Source organism: Buteo buteo, chromosome 21 (assembly GCF_964188355.1).
Source record: "Buteo buteo chromosome 21, bButBut1.hap1.1, whole genome shotgun sequence".
Lineage (NCBI taxonomy): Eukaryota > Metazoa > Chordata > Aves > Accipitriformes > Accipitridae > Buteo > Buteo buteo.
In genome coordinates, this window is record NC_134191.1 from 25,562,490 (window position 1) to 25,583,514 (window position 21,025).

The window sequence follows — 21,025 nt, forward strand, 5'->3', positions numbered from 1 at the left end:
ATATTTTTCAGGATTTTAAAGCAATTTGTTCAAGCAGCCAAGAAGCCAGAATGGAGCTCATTATAATTAGAATAGTTGCCACTAAAATTCAACATTTCCCTGTAAAACTATACATTCATCACATTTGTTCCATGCTTCTAACACGAGGGGAAAACGATCTCATTTTGAGGCAGACAGGTCCAGAGTAGCACACTGGAGTGTCTCCTGTCCAACAGCTGGGCTTCTACATTACTTATAACTTCTATACATCAGCATTCTCCACCCACATTATGTCACGTCATTACAGCCAAAATTATCTCATTGGCATACTAAGGCACTACTTTAACAGGTGATAGTTTTTTAATCCTAAATTACTCTGTAAACCATAACAAATATCTTATCTGTCTGAAAGAACTGGCTTTTTGTTTTATTTTATATGGGCCTACCTGAAAGAATTGACTTTTCATTTTATTTTTTCTTACAGTATTTTTGATCCTGAAAGTATGTGAATCAAAATGTTAACCTCTAGTTAATCTCTAAACCTATTTCAATTAAGTCTGAAAAGCAGCATGACCTACATCCTTTCCTAGTCAAAAACAGGCTAAGATATATTCAAGAGGGTCTTTTTCAAGGGTGGAGGAGTTCTCACTCTTCCAGATACTTCATATGTTAAATGAAGAAGCAGCAGAACAATTTTCTTTAAGAAAAGGAAATGCTATCGTAAAAACGACTTAAATTGCCAAGCCTCCACCCACTCTTTTCTCAGACAAGGGTACCACTCATCTTTCAGCCTTCCCCTTCTAAGCGGGTTGCAGAGTCACTTCCCATGGCTGTAACACAGAGAACAACACATATTGCAGCCCTGAAAAAGGCAGGGAGAAAATGATCAGCCTCCTGTGCTTCTTAGGACAGTTCCTTATTAGAAAATCAAAGCAGGATTTCTGATTTGCTCAGAGATCTAGCAATGCATTGCACAAATTCCTCCAAATGTCTGAAACTTTAACACAAGACTAAGATAGGATAGGATAGGACAGGACAGGACAGAAAAGAACAGAATAGACTAGACTATTTCAGTTGGAAGGGACCTACAACGATCATCTCATCCAACTGCCTGACCACTTTAAGGCTGACCAAAAGTTAGAGCAAATTATTAAGGGCATTGTCCAACGGCCTCTTAAACACTGACAGGCTTGGGGCATCGACCACCTCTCCAGGAAGCCTGTTCCAGGGTTTGACCACCCTCTCGGCAAAGAAATACTTCCTTATGTCAAGTCTGAACCTTCCTTGAGGAGCCTTGGTTAAATTATCTTTTGGCTTGTTTGTGACCATGGACACACACTTTGGTTCACATGCATCCAGCAATATACAGAAATCTTTTTCCTTTGGGCTTGCTCGCCCTCAGTTTTGCTGCTCTTTTCCAACCACACTGCATGCCTTTATTTATTTCCTTGGACAATTAGTGCTATAACAGTTCCGCCCCTACAGCAACAGCCACATGGTTAGAGACATCCTCCAAGCGTAAGCTGCCAACACGTCTGCTTCACGTTAAACGGAGAAAGGTACTGCAGAAATAACCCAGGTAGTGAACATGTCCTTTCCTGCTGGTCTTCCCAGCATAAGCCAGCTTCATGTTTGCATCTGCCCAGGGACTTGCCTACACTGTCCTGCTGTTCCCGGTAACTGGATGTGCACATGATGATGAAACTTAGCCTAATTTGCCACACACAAAAAGTAAGTCTTGTAAGTGAAACACAAAGTTGACAGATCATTTGTTGTCTTCAAGAGATGGCATGAAATATGTTAGCAGAATTCCCACATCTCATCCTGTGCATATATCCATGCAACAGAATTAAACAGTAGAAATTAGCATCTTTCACTAACTTTGATTAAATAGATTTTATTTGAGTGAAGAAAGGGAGCAAGGTACGAATTGATGAAGGGTCACACCTGTTCATAGAGCAATTCCAAGACAGTTTCATTCAGAGTCTGTCACAGCTTCAATGCCATTTCCATCTCTGATTAGAAGCAGCGCCTGTTCTCCACGTGCGAAACGGCTAGACTGCTCTGGGGTGCACAGATTAATACACCTGCTCTCCTAGCTGATTTTTGCTCTGGCTACTGATTAGCCAGGCTCACATCACCTCTGCATGGTGGAAATAAAGTGGACCTTGATTAATAGTGGACCTGATGCATCAGGAGGTGGGTATGTGCACCAGTATTTAACACAGCATGTGTATTGTTCTATGTAGGAAATAAAGAGCTCGCAGGCTTCCTTCCTCCTGCCCTCTTCAATTCCCCACTGAAGTTTATATATTCTCCAGTTTTCTAAAGAAATAATAAACTTGTTGATTTCTGGCCCCAGAAAAGCTGCTTATCCAGAGGAATTGTATGTTCCCTGCTACTTTCAGTTAAGTGTACAGAATTTGGTAAACATACTACAGGAGCTTCTGCTCTGTGGACGGGTGCAGATAAGAACCCAGAAGGAGCTCAAGGATCCAGCAGAGCACTAATCTCTGTTTACAGCCCTTTATAAGTTTATCTATGTTATTTTAAAAGCAGATTACACTTATACAAAACATTAACATCGTAGCAGATTGAAGTTTCCCAAAATTAAAAATTGCATCCTGAGTCTTCTAAAAACTGTTTAGGTTATAATCAGCATTTAATTAGGTTTATACATCTTTCTGAAATCACCCAAAGCTAGGAATTGATTAAGCAGCCATCAGACTTCTGTGCAAGTGCTCCATATGAATATAATTTCCAGCTGCACTGTGACATGGAAGTAGGTTTATAATCTGCATAAAATTGTTTTCTGCAGGTAACCACTACAAATCACAGATACTGCTGTACATAAAAGCTGTACAAGTGAGCAGTGAATTAAAAGCAAACAAGGATTGTGCTATGACGACAAAGCAGAACCCAAAGGATATGAAAGACACAATGACGTGTGTTTATATGAATGTAATAGCAAAACAGCATTAGAATTTAACACATATTCATTTTTCTGTTTTTCTGTTTTTCTTTTGTTGGCAACAACACAGCCAGTGTAACACATCCGGACACTTTTAGAGTCAATTTTGAACTGACACAAAAAATACCTATGCCCACCATCCATGCATCCACAGTACATGATGCACTTATTTCAGTGTGGACATTTCTTTGGACTACCCCAGGCTTGGGGTTCCCACACCGTGAGCATTCACGCTGCCTTTCAGATGAGGATCCCACTGTGTTTGCCCTGCACACCCTGGTAATGAAACAATACTTCTCAAGACAGCTTTCACAGTCGCCGAGGGATAAACAGTGATGCTCAATGCTCACCTTGAGCCATACCGCAGCCCCAGGTGTCCCTGGCTGCCTCCTCTCCTAAGGCTTTCAGGCAAGCCGGCACCTTGACACCACTAACCAATACAGAGTAGTGACTTCCTGCTGCAGTTCAGCATCAATTTAACAAAGCCAATTAAAAACCTCTCTCCAGTTAATCTCGTGCAACGTCCTCTGCAGACCAAGCTCAACAAAGCACTACTGGGGATAGATGAAAGAAGCTGTAAGAAGGGAGGTCACGCTCAGCTTCTCTGCTGTCTCACCTTTCAGGAACATTAATTCCCCAAAAGACGGGCAAGTTCAAGGAAAAGCCCTAACAACCCACTGGCATCACGTCCTCTTCAGGGGCATCCCTTTAAAATGCATTTTCAAGGAAACCTCTTTCCAAAATTTGTTCAACAAACTCATTCCATCCCACTGTATTTTAATAGCCTTACCTGTAGAAGCCTTGGTTATCATATGCCATGTTAGTCACATCATCAAATACAGGTTTATTCCTGAGTTTCTTATTGTTGTTGTTATTGTTTCTTCCCTTAAAACCAAAGTAAGCAGCTTGCATGTGCTCTAGTTCTTCAGTTCTGAGCTGGTACCACAGCTGCATATCTCTGTGAATAAAGCAAGGGGTAAAATACATTACTGTGATAAATGGCTGCATATCTGAGCTTTTATCTGACCACAGCCCTGACTCCCTAGAGTTTAAATCTAAATCCAGGTTTACTGAAGACAGCACTTAAACTTCAAGTGTAAGCAAAATTTCCAGAGACCTAAATACCAGCTTAAACACCTTAAGGTGGGGGGTTCTTAAAAAGCATAAATATTTTTCTGTAGAATAGTGTTATTTTAAGTATTATCCAGCACTCCTCAGAAAACAAGCAAACAAACAAAAAGAGCAATTTTCTTATGAGCACCTGTGGATAGTTCAAAGGAACAAAACCCCAATAATTATGTTAATTTGATTCAGTGGATTTTGAAAGTACAGATAATAGGGAAAGTCACTTAAGGTGTGATGTTGTGTCAATGTTCTCAGTGACCTTCATCAGTGACACACGTCAGGCCAGATCCTGTTGTACGTGAAAAGACTACAGACCACCCGCATTTCATGGAATAAATTATTTCAGAAAAAAAAATATTTACTGTGAATTTTTGCAGCACTGCCATTCCTAAGGGTTCAAAAATCATCAGGCAGGTTGAAAAGAAGAATTTACTTCAAAATGGAGGAGACAGGTAATGTTGCCTTTGTTAAGAGCAGGGCTTATTCGATTGCCTTCAGGATTTCCTTTCGGAAATGCTCAAGGCACTTTTCATGCTGCTCTCTACAACTCTGGGGAAAAAAAAAGACAAATTCTTTTCTTCTTTTTAAAAGAAGTCTAAGATTCACACAATCACAGACATTCACACTAGCTGATGGAACAAGATTAAATTGTGAGGGTTGGCAATGCCGATTTTGGTGCCATTTCTGTCCTCTCAGGATGCAATCCTGCTGCTACCAAAGAAATTGGCAGTTACGCTCACGCAGTGGACAAGGTCTGCAAGGACGCTAAAATACGTGAGGATCTTCAGCAGCCTTTGTCCTTTTTCTCTTCAAATGCAAGGATAAAACATAAGATGGCACTTCAAAGATCATCAAACAGGTACCTTGCAAGACAGGTTTGTAGGCAGAGCTGATGTCTTCTAGTAGACCAACTAAAAGAGCCAAAAAAAAGTAGATAGGCAGACTTCAAAGCTAAAGGCAAGATGAGGACATCCTCCTTACTCCACAGGTACAGGCTACCTTTTCTTTCAGAGATGGTCTAAGACACACTTATTTAACTAATCCCCTACTGAGTATTCTCATTTTGTATTAGGTTATCAAGCCTGCAGCTTCTCTTCAGATTAATGCTTTGTGCATCCAAAAGTCAATCCACGTTTTCCACCGACATCAACAAAAGAGATGCTACCGCTGGCTCTGGCACTCTGCAGCACGGGTTGAGCCAGTTTCATACAGGGATGCGTTACTCTTTCTCGCATGACATGACAGTTTCTACATCGTCTTAGTTGCTTTCTGACAGCTGGGCCAAGCCACACTATGCCTATAGTGCCCCCAGGAGTGGGGCTCAGTCATGGATGGGCTGTGTTGGGGCAGCTCCTTCAGGAGGCAGTGAAGGGAGGACAGAGGGCAGCAGGGAACTGAGAAGCTCCCAGCAAAGGGAATCATTTTATGTTCTGATGACAGAACCAGGTCAAAACGTCCGGTGTGAAGGGCTTTTCTTTTGTAAGAGAAAAATATCAAGTCATCAAAGTCATGTGAATGGCTAATTTTGACAAAACTTCATTTAAAATAAATGAAAAACAAGGACTTTGATATGAATAGTCTTATCAAAAGAAAAGCAGTGATTCCAAAAATGCCGATCAACTCCTTCATTTCATAAAATTTCATGCTATCAGTGAAAACCTAATATTACGAATGACACCAAAGACTTTCTTTTTTGCCTCACAAAATCCTTTCAAGGGAAATAGAAAATCTGTATTTTGGTTACAATCAGATTTCGAAATGACAGAATTTCCCCCCTGAGCTGGTTCCCATGCAGCTCTAGATAAAACACAGCTCAGAGCAGAGAGACCTTCACTCATGTCCTCCCCAGTCTCCCTCTACTCCACCACTACCCCACCTCACTCCAAACACTTCTCTGAAGCAAAAAGAGGCTTAAAATCAACCAGAAGTGCAGCTTACTGTCTGCACAGCAGGCATCAGTGGGACAGGGTGCAGCCACCCCACCGAGCTACATGCAGCAGTGGGAACAACGAGCAGGAAAAGCAAGAGGGCAGCGAAGAAGAGGTGCCAAGGGAAAGCCTTCTGCAGCAGGTGACTCTGGATGGATGCTCTCATGAACAACAGTGGCTCAGCTTTAGCGTACAGCCAGATGTGGTCATGCAGCCACCCTTCGCACTGAGTTTTTCTAATGGACTGGATTGGTAAATTTTACTTCTTCCCATGCCTGTTTATAATCCTGCCCGCTGACTTGCGCTTCAAGCCAGAAGACAAAATCCTATGTCCTTCCAGCACAGCGTTGTGACAGCTTTAAGTATGCTTTGCAGATGGTGAGGGCTTTGATGGTTTTGACACGGGTAGATTGACTTTCCCAGCAGTGTCCAAGGAAAGCAAAGGAAAAAAGGAAAGAGAGAGAGAAGAAGGGAAAATGCAGCCAATCTTAAATAATTCAAGGAGAAAAAGACTGGCCAGCAAATAAGACTGGTATGTTCAGCTTCTGCATAATCCTGGGTAAATCCAGATCTGTCCAGGCCCACCAAGGTCATCTGATATTAACAGGCATTTGGTGCCTAAATACTCTTTAATTCCAAGTCTTTCTGTGCCTAAAGCCTGACCTACAAATGAAGGATTTTAAGTAATTAACATCATTGCAGTGTTGTGAGCACCAAGTCCTTTGAAGCTCTCTGCTATCACAGCAATGGGGTCCATACAACGTACAGTCTTACGCCGGTTTTAAAAATCTTTTCTTGACATACCTTTGAGTCCTCCTCCTTTCACTTTTCTTCACACACTTGATAAGACAACAAGTTAAAAAAGCCATGGACATCAGCAGAATGACGGCACAGCTCACGATGGAGGCAATCACTGCGACCTTAAATCCAAAAGTCTCATATTTTGATATGGCTGCAGGAAAGCAAACACAGAAGAATGTTTCTAAGGTCAACCCATGAATTTATCACTCACATTTTCATTAAAGCATGCCGAAACCTACCTGCTTCACAGTTCTGCTAATAATAGCTCAGTGAGGACTTTCACGTTAGTATGTGTCAAGATACCAGAGTATCTTGGCTTCAGCTTAGAGCTATGCAAGCTTCAAATTGGTCTATTTAAAAATCTCCTGTTTATAAGCTACTAATGAATTGTTCTCAAGTATTTCACCACTGCAATTAATTAAACACAATGCCTTTGGCGCTGCAGTAGCTAAAAAGCACAACTTTGTCGGCATATCAAATGCAGATGAGCTAGCAGACTCTTATGAGCAATTGTTAACAAGGACTGGAGCTGCAAAACCAAATACTGATAGGGTAAATGTGTTTAAAGAAGCCCTTTAGAGCAAGGACAGTTCCATATAATTACATCCTATTTGGCAGGCAGCGACCAACAGGTCTTCCTCTGTTTGGGGAAAGACGCAGGATGGAAGAAGGGACAGTATCTGCAGGGCTGAGTGATCACAGTGATCTGATGCTGGAAGTGAATTATCCAGACAAAAGGAGGAGGGGGAATGTGGTATGGCACAGCTAACGCAGATCTCTGCCAACTCATTTGGAGCACTAAGTAAGCCTTGCTTCAAAACTCATCTAGTTCTTCCAACACCACAATGACCAGCATCAGAAATGGTTCAGCTGAGCACCACACAAAGCATTGTATGTCTGCAGCCTCTGGAGGGAAGGATTTCTCTCATTTCTCTTTAATAGAATGTCTCAAATGAGAGATAAGAATAGCTGAGTTTGTGAGAGCGCGATAAGTGTCTAAAAGAGCCATCCATCTACTGACGATTTAAAATTACACAAGGTCTGAGACACAGACTGAGATTGAGACACAGACTGAAATTCTCAAAGCTCAGAGGTACCATATTTTGCTTGGGCCTACTTCTCATCAAATTACTAACAACCTTATAATAAATAAGAAGGAACACAGCATGAAAGGTAGTTAATGTTGTTGCCATTCAAACAAGATTTGTCAATATGGTAACCTTCCCATGTGGCTGCCCACAGGCAACAACATACAATTGTTCAAAAAATATCACTGTGTTTCTTTTACAGCAAAAATTTCTTCAGAGAAGAATGCCAGGAGATTAGAGGGTTTGCAAATATGCTTGCACATTAGTTGGTCATATCTATACATTTTCTAAAGAAGGGTACAGCCTGCAGCTACAGAGCCACAGTTATTCCAAGTGCAACACTACCAGGGCCAGTGATGTGAGATCAGGCATAAATTTGACCGAATCTTTTCTGTGTCATGATAATGAATGATGTCAGAACACATATGGAGCGCAATTACAGTCAGTGGGGGCAACTTTGAAGGAAATTGAATTTGTCTTTTTCCTTGCACAGATGTCTAGAATTAATCCTAACGTTGTAGGAGATAGGCAGGGCAAAATAAACACAATGCAGCCCAAAGGACTGGGAATGGTTTGGAAAGAACCTTACGCTTGCAGAAGGGCACTCCAGCTGTCCACTGGGTACTGTTCCCTTTCCAAATGCAGGTGATGACGCCCGGTCCCTCCAGCTGGTGCTCGCCTGAGCACTGGAACGTTATCACCGTCCCCACGGCCGTGCCATTGCCATGAATGATCTGTAGCATGCCGAACTGGGGAGGGAAGACGCGGTTGCACTGCCCTGCAGAACAAAAACAAAGCAAAACAATGCAGCGCCAGAGCCAAAAGCGAAGGTCCACTTAGTTTTATTGCGAACAGATTGTAAATCAGTCCAAGTTAATGGTCAAAACAAATAACAGACCTTGGGGTGGGTGATGCTGACTGCTCTGCCAAGTACCAGCCCAAGGCCAAACCCCCTTCAGTGCCATTCAACAGCTCCACTGCCCTGACCTCCGGCACAAAGGGGGGTTTTACTCATGTTGCAACATTATCTGCTTAGACTGGTACATATTAAACATTTTTTTGGGAAAAAAAAAAAAAGTCATTCTGTGAGTGGTGTGGTCTCCTACGGATTCCTGTCTTGTTGGACTTTGTGTGTTTAATAAAGTATTCAGGCTAGCATCTTCCATGCTGGGAGTATTCATTCCCCCATGCAAATTTTTCAAGATCTAATGGATTGATCACATATTTTAGCATGTCAGTCTACTTGGTAGCATCTTTTCAAGATCCTACAGAAACTTCCTATCTTTCAAGAGCACTGCACCTCTGTTAGTCTTGGCTGAAATGAGCCAGTAGGTTCAAAAGCCACAGGGAGGGGACAGACAGAGACATACATATACAGCACAACTACATTCAACTTATCTCCATTTTCAAGTGACAAACTCTGCTTTATAGTATAACATTCAAAGTACATTTTTCTTCATTCAGCTTTTCTCTTTCTTTGTTGTTCTTTTTATTTTTTTGTTGTTCAGACAGCTGTTCTTTGAGTCACAGAGCTCTTCTCTTGGCCACCTAATGTCAGCCACTAACTTTATACATTGAGTTTTACTCTCACAACATTCCTTGTTTCACACTCATTTTAAACACAAATTTTAATGATCAGTCATTAGGACAACATATAATATCCAGATACACTTCAAAGATAACAACAATAAATACATTTTCTGGTTTTGTACATGTGTGCTGACAGAATCAGGAAACTGTTTTACATAATCTTTTTTTTTTAACATTTACTAAATACCAGCACTGCTTCTGCCTCAGAGCCCAAGTTTCCTATCTTTCACTGGATTTCCAAATGACTGCAGCAGACTCAGAGGCAACTGTGTTGCAGTTGGAAGACCAGAGTTCCAAGCACTATTAAATTAAAAGGGGGAACACATGCTTCCCACACTTAAAAGCAAAAAGACACCTAGAGTTTTAATAGCCTCCTTGACAGAATCACATGTTGATAGCAAATCTATTTTATTTTTAATATTAAAACTCCCCCCTGGTCATTAACTAATGTTAACTTCCAGTGATCAAACCACAGCAGACAGGCTTACTACCTATCTTAAATTTACACTCTTAAAAACTTCAGCCCCCTAGAAAACAAACCCAAAGAAATCTCAGCAAAAGACCAAACAAAAGCCACAGTGACAATTACTGGTCAAATCCACTAAGTAAACATGTACTGAGGACTAGCTTTTAAAAACATGCCTGTTTTAATTCCAGGCAGATTATTTCTGTTTTGCCACTTCTTTCAGTCTCTTACTACAGCAGCAATTTGCCTCAACGAGAATAAATATCTTCTAGAGGGTCATTTCCCTTCATCTCTTGTTCTTCCCTCCAACATCCCATTACTGGAACACATGGGATGTGTGCATCAGACAATCTTCCTCCTGACTCCAGACCAGCCTTATGAGTCTGGGCTTTTCTTTTTACCTTAATCACTCAGAGACTTACCATGAAAACCCACTGTCCTAAGCTGCAAAATATCTACCTTTTTGCATTTTGCACTTTCAAGGCTATTTTTAGATACCAGATCACATACTTAGAGTTCACATCAGTGACACTTTTAGCTGCATGAGATGCAGAAAGTAATTCAGAGCCAACTTTGATTCAAAGTACATCTGCTTAGCCACTATTACAGCCCTCATGAGACGCTTTCAGTTGACTTGCCAGTTTACCTGGACTTGTTATTCAGCCTCTGCTCTCCAAAGAACAGATCATTTGGCACTGGATCCTTTCTTTCAAGATATACTTCATTTAATCCAGCATTGACCATCCTGAATAATAAGTGCAGCTGTACCTGGTTCAGGTGCTCTTGACCTTTTCCCGCACTGTCCTTGCCCACGACAGTATATGCTGAGTGATTAGAACCTCTGAATGTCAGTGACCTTGTCAGCATTATTCCTCAGCTGTGGATTTTAAAATATTTTTCTTCACTTGAGCACTACAAAGATTTCTAAGAGCCAGTGTGCCATGAAAATGTGGATATTTCGTCACTTTGGCCAGGGCACTGACAGCATTATGTCATGTCCAGAGCATCATTCCCGTATGAATGTAATTGGGGCAGGAACCCCAGAGGTTCATCTTGATGACAGCTAATGAGAGCTAAACTTTTGAAAGCCTCTATGCCTGGCTTTCCACAGATCCTGAGCTGAAAGTTCATCCACTGCATTTCATGTACCTGCATTTGGCCAGAATAGAAATACCATTTCTTCTTCCTCTTCTTCTAAGGGCTTTTCAACACAATTTCTTCCCACTGAAGTAAAAACATTAAATGTGTCACTACTTCTTGCTTTTTACAAATGCTTTTATTGAAATGCATAGATGGATTTTTGCTGGTATGACTTTGTGAATTTCATCCCAGTTCGGATTTACTACCTCTGGATAAAATTTGCCCTAACTTTCATCAGCAATGGTCTTCTAGTAACTCACTTGTAAAACGTCTCCTGTAAGCTCTAGCATCCTTTGCTATTAACTATCTATAATGTTTTTGCGGTTACTTGTTGCAACCAGTTTTCTACTAGGTTAATTTTACCCTTCCATCTCAGGAAAATCATTGTCTAGATAAGCTTCCATCCTCATATTTATATAAGCAGATATTCCATATAGACTTATCCTTTGAATACTCTTCAGGCATGTCTACCTGACTAGATCTACTACAATCAAGAATCTTTTTTTTTCAAAAATAATATTTTATATTTTTGTTTTCAGCTGAGGCTGGTGTTTGAGGCTGCATTGTCTCCTGAAGTAAAACGCAAATACTGCATAAACATTTGTGCTGATGAGATTTACATCTTGATTTATATTTCTTTTCTGAACATCTAGAAAATATCACATTCAGGTCTTGGTTTAAACTTGGTTTTAACAGTAACTGTTAGCACCCCGAAATGTAAAATTTAATAAAAACCCCAATTATTGCTCACGTAGCTTTTGTAATAGCTGCATTTCAAACCCTACAGATTCATGCCTGAGAGCCAGCACCTAAAGCTAGGAGGAACGCTTGAGGAACTAACAGCCTATCAGCCATTTCTACATAGTTTGCAATAAACATGAAAGCTCATTATGTGTTGTTTAGCTTTGATCAGCTTCATGGCATTGTTCCTAGACTTGATACATGTCTCCAGTGCCTAGTTCACATTACTCCTCACTGCTGTTCTCCACTCCCAGGCTCGTGCTCTGCTTACACGTCCAGATACTGACTACTACTTCCAAGCTCAAGAAGAAAACTCACTTAGTGATACATCCCTATGAAGCAAAGGCTGGAAATAATTTTTTTTTTTTTTTTAAGTCCAACAGAAGCTGTGAGGACTCTAGCTTGCTCATCTTACTCATTGAAAAGGATTAACAAACCACCCTGTCCTCTCTGCATACCATGCCAACGTACAGCATCAGCTCTGGTGAACTGAGATGACCATCAGCCATCAGCTGGCCAGTTTGCTTCAGGGCACAAAGAGCCAAACACCTTCAAGTTCCTGCAGCTACTTCTGCAGCCTCTTGTAAAGCAAGAGCTGATTTATACAAATGCATTTCTTAGCTTGGCTTCACACTAAGAGGATATCCAGTGTTCAAAAAGTATCTGAATCTGCTGCTACTGCCTGCCAAGACAGAAGAAGGGCATTGGCTACAGCAAATAAACAGATTATTTTGTATGACAAATAACGATCCTCAAAGTAAAGACACTAAAGTGTAGCATACTCCATAAATTCTTAATTCACCCAAACCGCTGCGTTCAGAAATAGCCACATACATAATTTCCAGCCACTGAAAAATAAAGAGTAATGCAAGAATTAAGAGAAAATAATCCAAAATATCTCTTCTCATGCACAGCCAGGATTATCTGTATTGCAAAATCGATTTGTCAGAATGAGTTACCATATGGTTTCATTGTCAGCAAGCTGCAGATTTACGTTTTGCTGATAAGACAACAGAAATGAGAGAGCAGCCTAGGCATGCTTGCCCATTAAACATTTCCTGTGCTCCTTCCACAGCGAAACATAGAGACTAAAAATCAAATACATCGCATAAGTATATACCAAAATGATCTAAAACACACCAATAATTACCTGAAAGCATGTTATCAAGATTGCCACTTGCTGTTTGTGGAGAAAGGGAGCAATCCATGACTTCACCTCATTATTGCCCATACACACATAACTCAAGCCTTTGCATTGCTTATTGTTGACTATTTAATGCAACTAAAACACACTGGAATAACCAGATGTCAGAAAGAGACAGAACATTAGGTTCTACAAACCCTGCAGAAAAGAAAAATTCTGATATTTCTGTAAGTCTGTTTTCCTACAGAAGCACGCCTTAGAAATTATGTCCCTGAAGTCACAGGCATAATGTTGAACATCCACAGAAGAGCTCTTGGAAGAGCTCGCTCTGTCAAAAAGCAAAAGAAAAGCAGCTAGAAGTGAAATATGAAATAAAGCAGATGTAGTAAAGCATCTTGTGTGAGTGAAACTGCCTGGCCCTGGCATCGGTCCCCTCGCAACCTTGCCTTTGCTCCCTCAGAGCTGGCCACGAGTCCTGCCAGGAGCAAGCTCTTAATTGCATGAAGTGCTGCAACAAGAAATGGCTGCAGGAGCAGCTTATCCTCCCACTAGAAAACTCAGACACTGACACAGCTTTTTAATAAATTAGTGTTAAACATGACCACCACCCCAGCAGTAAATGAGATGGGGGGAGGTCCAGGCTCTTGAAGCTGCAGAGCTTGAACAAGGTCCCCAGCCGTGCCGCAGCCCCCGGGAGGTGTGTTACCGAGACCTCCTACTGCTTGGTGGCACCAGGTAATGACCTGCTTCAACCTTTTCTAACAAAAGTACATGTCAGCAGTGACACAATTTGACCCTTCCTACCTATTTCACTGGTTTCCGAGAGTCACTTATAAAGCTGAGATGCTGGAAAGCTCTTACTGACCTGTCTGCCATCTAACGCACAGGTATGGCCCTACAAAGTTATTCCCCTGGGGGAGGTTTTGGAGGTCCAGGTGTGGCCCAAACCACATGCACCAAAACACAGGCCTCTGCACACACATCACTGTAAGGACCACCTTTGGCGGGCCCAGGGGAGCTTCGCGCTCCAGAGTCCGATGGAGACCTGCAAGAACTGCAGCAGCAGCCATGCAGGCAGCTGGTCCCCCGCATCGCTCCCATAGAAGAACCATCTGGGCAACTGCAGACAGTGAAACTTGAAGGTACCTACAGAAGACATCTGTCAGAGCACGTAGTCTGAAAAAAGAAACACAGCTTGTTAATGATACATGGGTCTTGCATCTGCCTGATTTCAGCATTTCCAAATGAAAATAATCCCTATAAAACATTCTGGGTTTTTACTGAAAATAAATTCTAAAATTGTGAAAAATGGAAATCAATTTCTGATCATTCTTACAGGCCACCATTAAACACTCGTGGAAATGCTTTTTCAAAAAAGCCTTTTCTCCCATTGATAAGGAATTTCCGTGCAATTAAGAGAAGGAGGGAAGGAAGGAAAGAAGAAAGGAGAGAAAAAAGGTATCTGAAGCAAGTTTCTTCTGTGTTTACACATCCATACTCAAATGAGCTCTGCTCACACCTCTATTACACCTTAGGCTTGCTCCTACCGACTTCCCTAATTTTTTCTTCTGTGGTCTGTTTTGTAGGTAAAACTGATTTTTCAACACACTGTTTGCAACATAATTAACAACATGCGACAGTTCCGCAGCGCGAAGGGCTGCTGGGACTCCCACGCTGGGCTGAGTCACGCCGGTCGCTTTTCAGGCAGCTTTGCTTTCTGTCTCACCACGCTCAAGGTCACTGGCGAGGCGGGAGCCCGCAGGACAAGCGAGCAGATCTCAGCACCCCACGTGCTTCCCCGAGAGCGGCTAGTTTCCGTCAGCAGCACTTCTGCCATTTCAGTTTGGCCACGGCAGCAGCTGCTCTCGCACAGAGCAGGATCCTTCCTGGCTTGGAGCAGGTACGGTGCGCATACGGAAGAACAGAGAAGCAAATGCATCCAGAGAAAAGAAAGAAACAGCACAGCGTCAAATGCCACGCAGCTCTGAAGCGCGAGAGGGGCAGGAGCGCTCGCCAACACGGCCTTTTCAGATCAGTGAGCAAAAGCCCAGACCCAACTGCTGCTGGATGCCAGGGATGCTTCAGTGGGAATCTGATCCACCCGAGCCTCATCCTCCAACTGGACAAAGCTGGTGTGAAGCCGGCGAGAAGAGAAGTCGTGGGCAAGGCATTAAACCAGCCTGTCAACATGGCTGCAGCAGAGCCGGTACTGGTGCTGTCCCCTGCGCAATCCAGAGCTGCTGGGTGGCCATACCCACCTCACGCGGGGCTGGCAGTTACTCTGTCGAGCTGCGATCCCTACATCCAGACGGGAAAATACACAGTAATGTATTGACCACCGCACGGTCCTTGACAACTCAGGGTGCCCTTTGGTGGATGAAGGATGGCAAAGCCTACTTCAAGATCTTTTCATGCCTGGAAAGGCAGTGGATTATCAGACAGCAGCAAATTCTTGGCTTCCACCTCCAAAAGAAACCCTTGTGCTATGCCTGCTGCAAAATCTTACATCCAAATCTGAAGCAGACAAATTTGATTCATCTCTCTTTATGATATTGAGCCTTTTTCTTTTCTCTCTTCCAGCATTTTCATCTGACTTTTGAGCTGCTCCGTGTAGTGAACGAGATGCAGCAAGGTTTAGGAGTCAGCGCTAAGCACTTCCCAACTCTACTGTGAAACAGTAGAGGGCTGCAAGCGATTTTAATCCATGTAAAATCCACGCTACATATCATGCAAGTGCTAGATTAGAGTTTGATGACATGTGCAATCCACTCCTATTTCAAACAAAAATAATGTGCAGAATTGCTGTAAAATGATTCTTATTCATATTTTTTATGTTACTCTTTTAAAAAAGGATTTGTTCCAGTCACCGTACTGCCACCTCCATGATTGATTTTTTTGCCAATTTACATCAAAGTCAGGTTACTCTCATCTGTAGATTTTACTTTTATATCTAGTAAGGAGGGCAATACTGAGTATTTCTCTTCTTATGGGAACAATTAAATGGGAAATAAGAACTAACTGAAAAATGAGGTATTTTATGAAGTTCCCACTAAAGCAAGAACAGATGGGTTTTCTGTGCTTTATTAGTCTGTTTACAAACAGAATTGAAAAAATAGGTTATGACACTTCTGAAAAGTTAATAATAGTGCAACCTTTGAGAACAGGAAGGATCTGTTAAACCTAAAGCAATTTAGAAGTGCTTATCTATTTCTCTCTTCACCATTACTTCCATATTAAGAAAAAAAAAGTAATTTTATATCTACATCTATCTGTCTCTCTCTCTATATCTCCACTATGGAGCACACTAGAATTATGCCTTAATTCAAACTGTTACAAATTAAAAATTACTCATGGAAGTGATGCCAACAGTTACTTTTGTGACTGATTGTTTAGTGAATGGAGCCAATATTGCTGATGGTCCCCTCTCTTTGTCATTCTAAAGCAGATAATAAATAAATTACATACTGCACAATGCAGAGTTTGTGGCCTAGTTTCTAAAACAAAGATCCTAAAAAGACTAAAATTAAGAGGAATAACTTGAAATGAGCTTTTCACCTGGAGACCTTGAATGTATCAAATGTCCTGGAGCAGACAGACCCAATGGGCAGGTGATCTCCCTGGGGTGCAACCAAAATCCACTGCTCCAGAGAGCTGAGTCCCAGCACGCCATCCCCAACAGGCAGTGAGGGATCCAGCCCTTGTTCTGCTTGCCTGCAAAGTCTGTTAGCACTGCTTCTTGCATAATAAGCATTGGTATTTACAAGAAGGAGGACAGAAGTAACTGGTTACACAACACCACAGTCTTCTACAGATGGTCCTCAGCCTCCTCCATGCACCTCTACATCCGCAGTCTCCAGAGAGGTTCAAATCCAAAGCAAGATGTGATTGTTACCCCAGGATCTGTCACCCCATCTTTAGGGAAAGCCAAGCAGAATCAGGGATGTCAGAAACATGAAGCAAGACAAATGAATCTATCAGCTCAACTCTGAATTTGAAATTTGCAGGTCAGGAATCTGTTTCTATATCATTTTCCTCCTCTCCAGGGAAAAACAAAGACTAGGAGCACCCCCACACCTTCACTCCGCCATCAGGTCCCTCTGTCCTCAGCCCGGTTTTGAGAGGCACATCCTTGCTGGTGGAAGTCTCCTTCATGAAACAGCAGACCAGTGAAGTCTGTAGGTTTGTATTTTCAACTTTCACCATTATTTTTCCCCAGTGCTCATGAATATCCTCTCATTCGTTAAACCTGTGCAGCCGACTGTAACATTTCTGCAGATGGTGCAAAGTGATACATGGGCTCCATTAACCAGACCCCGTATCTTTTCCAATGGAAACTATGATGACCAGAAATGTTAAAATTTTCCCTTGTCCATAGCTGAGATAAAAGATTATCTTGGACCAATGCTCAAAGCATTTTTCATCACCACAATAACTGCAAGAAAACAATCACCGCAAACAAAATACAAGTTAAACAAACCTGCTACAGACGGCCAGTGATTTGGGGAAATTCAGATTTCGGCATCAAACTCAATATTTAGCACCTTGCTAACATGGATCAGGTACCAAGAGAAAAAGAGACAAGTTTTACTAGCAGCCTGTCTTTGGCGAGCCCTTCTCCGTGCTTGTATGGGAGCCTGACGTGAGAAAGAACCAACAACTGCTTACAAGAGCAAAACTATTTCAGCACTCTGTCTTCACACAGAGATGATGATGGGCATTTCTGGGGTCTGGAGAAGGCTGTGGGCACTTGCTTGTAGGAACTTGAATTGGAAAACCTGACCCTTTTGTCTGAAAGGGGATGCTCTGACACAATCCACTCTCTTGCTTTTGTTCCCTTTAAAACACAGGAAGAAGAAAAATGTCAAAACCTCCTTGTTCGGCCAGTTCTAATACAAATACCTTATCAGCACTCATCCGATCAATGGGCCCAAGAAGGGCTCGCTGTCAGAAAAGCTTCAGCTCTGGGGCTTTTCACCTACAAAATGGCCTAGCACTTCTAAGGACCTCTGCAAAACCCTTTGGCTTTTTCCCTGCAGAGCAGACAGGGTTTTTTAACACCTAAGTGGATCAAATTTATACTTAACCTGGAAGCCAGCTAGTAACAAATGCAACATTTTCTGGCTTCCCTTGATAATTATCGAAGTTTTGTTGCCAAAATTAAACATTTTAATACATCTTTGGTAAACTGAGTAAGATTCAGATTGTATTGCTTCTTGCAGATGAGGAAACTAAAATAGAGAGAAACCAGCAGCAATGATGTCCATTAAGCTCTGGATCTACAGATTCCATATATAAATCACTGGTGCTTCTGGTGAGTCCCAGTGGGCTGCAGCAACGAGCAGGAGAGCTGGGCAGAACTTAGCTAAGAATCTCAGGAATTAAAGGGAAAAGGATAGAAGATTATTATCTGAACACATCTGATGGAAAAATGAGTCTGACTATGATGCCCTAGCAACATCAGACATCTCCGGCTTTTAACATGGTTTTCAATAGTCCATTTAATTTGCAATAGACAAGGTAGAAATCCAGTGCTTCACAGAAAAGCTAGCCACTGGAGAAGCCAAAAGAAAACCTCACACCTATTTTCACAGGGAAAGCACGTGTCTGTTAGGAGCCACGGATGGCGGAGGGATGAAGGATGCTCTACCAGACAGTTCGACAGGGCAGCGGCTGCTGCTCGTGCCCCCGCAGAGCCCCCAGTCGGGGAGCTCTCCTGCAACGTCCCCCGGAACAGCGGGCACCATCCCTGCGCGTCCACCGCCCGTACCCCGACGTGCTCCCACTCCTCACCACTAAGCCGGGCACTACGGAGGAATGGAGCTTGGCCCGGCTCTGTGTTTGGCCCCTGCACAGTGACGGCTCCGGGTTATCTGCCTGCAGCAACTGTTGGGTCTGGTTTGTGCGCAGCAGAGTGCAAACATGCTCGGGGTAATGAACATCAATGATAAGAGCAGATGTCCCCCGATGATGCAGCCGGTGGCCTCTTGCTTCTACGTGACGTTTGCCAGACTGGGCACAACCTCTGTGGATGGTAGAAATCCCTGCCGGTGGTGGGGACATGGGGTGAGCACTGCACCGACACTACCTTGACTGAAAAATGCTCTGGAAGGGTCCAGAGCTGGCCAAAAACCACCTCAGGCATTTGAAAATTCACCCCCACCGTGAAATTTCAAGTGGGCCAGAAATGCTTGCTACTTGATGGTTACACGCTCATTTTTATCCAAAAAGCCCCCAAATGTAGGAATTGCATTTGCACAAAACACTTATTTGTAAAGAATATAGAAACTTTTCAACCTTTTCTCTTTGAAACTACTTTCCTGTTTTAAAACGGGACTATTGAATATAGGTTTGTTAGTTTTCTAGGGGAATTTCCAACCACCCTGTTAAGCAAAACCAACCTGAGTGCTAGAGATGTGGCCTGCATTTGCTCCCCCTGGCTGGCCTGTTTTGGCTTCTGCAAGTCCTTTTTGCTTCCCAACAGCAAACTGAAGCTGTTCCTGTACTTGGTTTGCTGTGTTAAGCTGCTAAACGCATGCCACAGAGCTGTGACCCAGCATTTGTAACTGTCAGCAAGAATTTCTGTGAATAATTGATTTTTTTAGACACCAGTCTGAAAGAGTTAGCAATAGCATGCAATTTATTATGGTGATAGAAATCATTCATGGACTGAGAAATGAACAGCCAGATTTAAAAACCTTCTCCGTGGTTTTATCACTTTTTATTTTTCTTCTCTCTCTTTTTTTTTTTTTTTTTTTTTTGCTGCTGGGTTTGGCTTTCCTGTTCCTGGGCTTCACCCATGACGGCAGAGGGGTATGCAGCCAGGAGCGGACACAAAAGCAACCTGCAACTGCAACATGTGAAAGTCACACAGCATCCTGCCAGAAACGATTCAAGCACGGCAATGATTAGCAGTACGAGTCAATAAGCACATCTGCTTTTGGCCTCCCTGGCCATAGGAATTAGTAAAAGATGGCGTGAAGATTGACGGGGATGCCAGTATAAGGACAGGGAACCAGTCCATTGTGTTTACTTTTTCCTGTTAAAAAAGTCAATGATTGCAGGGGAGTTACACGCAGAATGACAAGTAGCTTAAGCGAGTAGCTGAAAGGACACCAGCCCCATGCCCTTCCCTTTTTGTACTGCACATGTCTAAGAAACTAAGATCCGCATCAGATAATCCAGCTAAATCACTGGCAGCTTTTGGACAGCCAGAATATGGGGCAAGGATAGTCCCTGATTCATATTTAAAATGAGTAAAAACTTAGTCCCAATCTATAGTTTTGTATCTATTAACGATAACGGGCCAAACACCAGCGCTCTCTCTTGGCTATGCAAAACTACCCCTAGCTTTGCGGGGCACCTCTTCTTAGAGCAAGGCAAAACCTGGGTGTCCAGTCCAGATGCCTCTTTTGACTCAACCAACTAGCAAAGGTCATAGCCTTGGAGATTAATGCAGTTGTGAGCAGCAGCTCTCCTGGGTAGAATTCTGTTCTTTTACATGAAGGCACCAATTTCTGCTCTCCTGAACAGGAGGGATCAAACACCAAAACTCACCCCTTGCACCTCCTTCAGCCACCCCAGCCCAAAACGTCTTCCCAAACACTGTTTCCCAACCCACGCATGCGCTCAGGTTTTTGTACACCATCTCCTCCCTTCACCTAACACGGCTTCTGCCCCATTTTCACCCCTCCTCAGAATCATTCCCAATCAAAGACCCTCTGCTTAGGAGACTTGTACATGTGAGCAGTCACCCCAGAAATAATAACTTAATAATCCCTTCCAACTCCGTTAGAGGAGAAGCAAGCAGTTAACCCATCCTCTTGCCCTACGAGTGTTTCTACCAGCCGCTGCTGCTCCAGTTCACACCGACACAGCTGTGAGCGCTGCCTCCCCGAGCCTGGGGGTTCTTGGGCCAGCATCTCTGCAGCTGCCACACCAGCTCGGCTCTGCTCGCAAAAGCTTGTACGTAAACCAGGCACCAGCTCAACCCCATCTCCGAGACCCTCAACAGATACAGGAATTGATTTATTTTGGTGAGTGGTTGCTCATTCT

General features: G+C 42.7%; 1 protein-coding gene across 3 annotated transcripts in view; it reads right to left on the reverse strand.

Moving 5' to 3' along the window:
* The window catches only part of SUSD3 (sushi domain containing 3), a 35,124-nt gene that overhangs the window by 8,623 nt on the left and 5,476 nt on the right, over positions 1 to 21,025 (reverse strand). For 2 of the 3 annotated variants that reach the window (XM_075052734.1, XM_075052732.1), the window contains exons 2-4: positions 8,482 to 8,670; positions 6,808 to 6,955; positions 3,741 to 3,908 (exon numbers count right to left, since the gene is read on the reverse strand). In XM_075052734.1, coding sequence (XP_074908835.1) covers positions 3,741 to 3,908; positions 6,808 to 6,955; positions 8,482 to 8,670 — 505 coding nt within the window. Of the gene's footprint in view, positions 1 to 3,740; positions 3,909 to 6,807; positions 6,956 to 8,481; positions 8,671 to 13,971; positions 14,094 to 21,025 lie in introns of those variants that run through there. The other variant, XM_075052733.1, reaches the window with a different exon arrangement.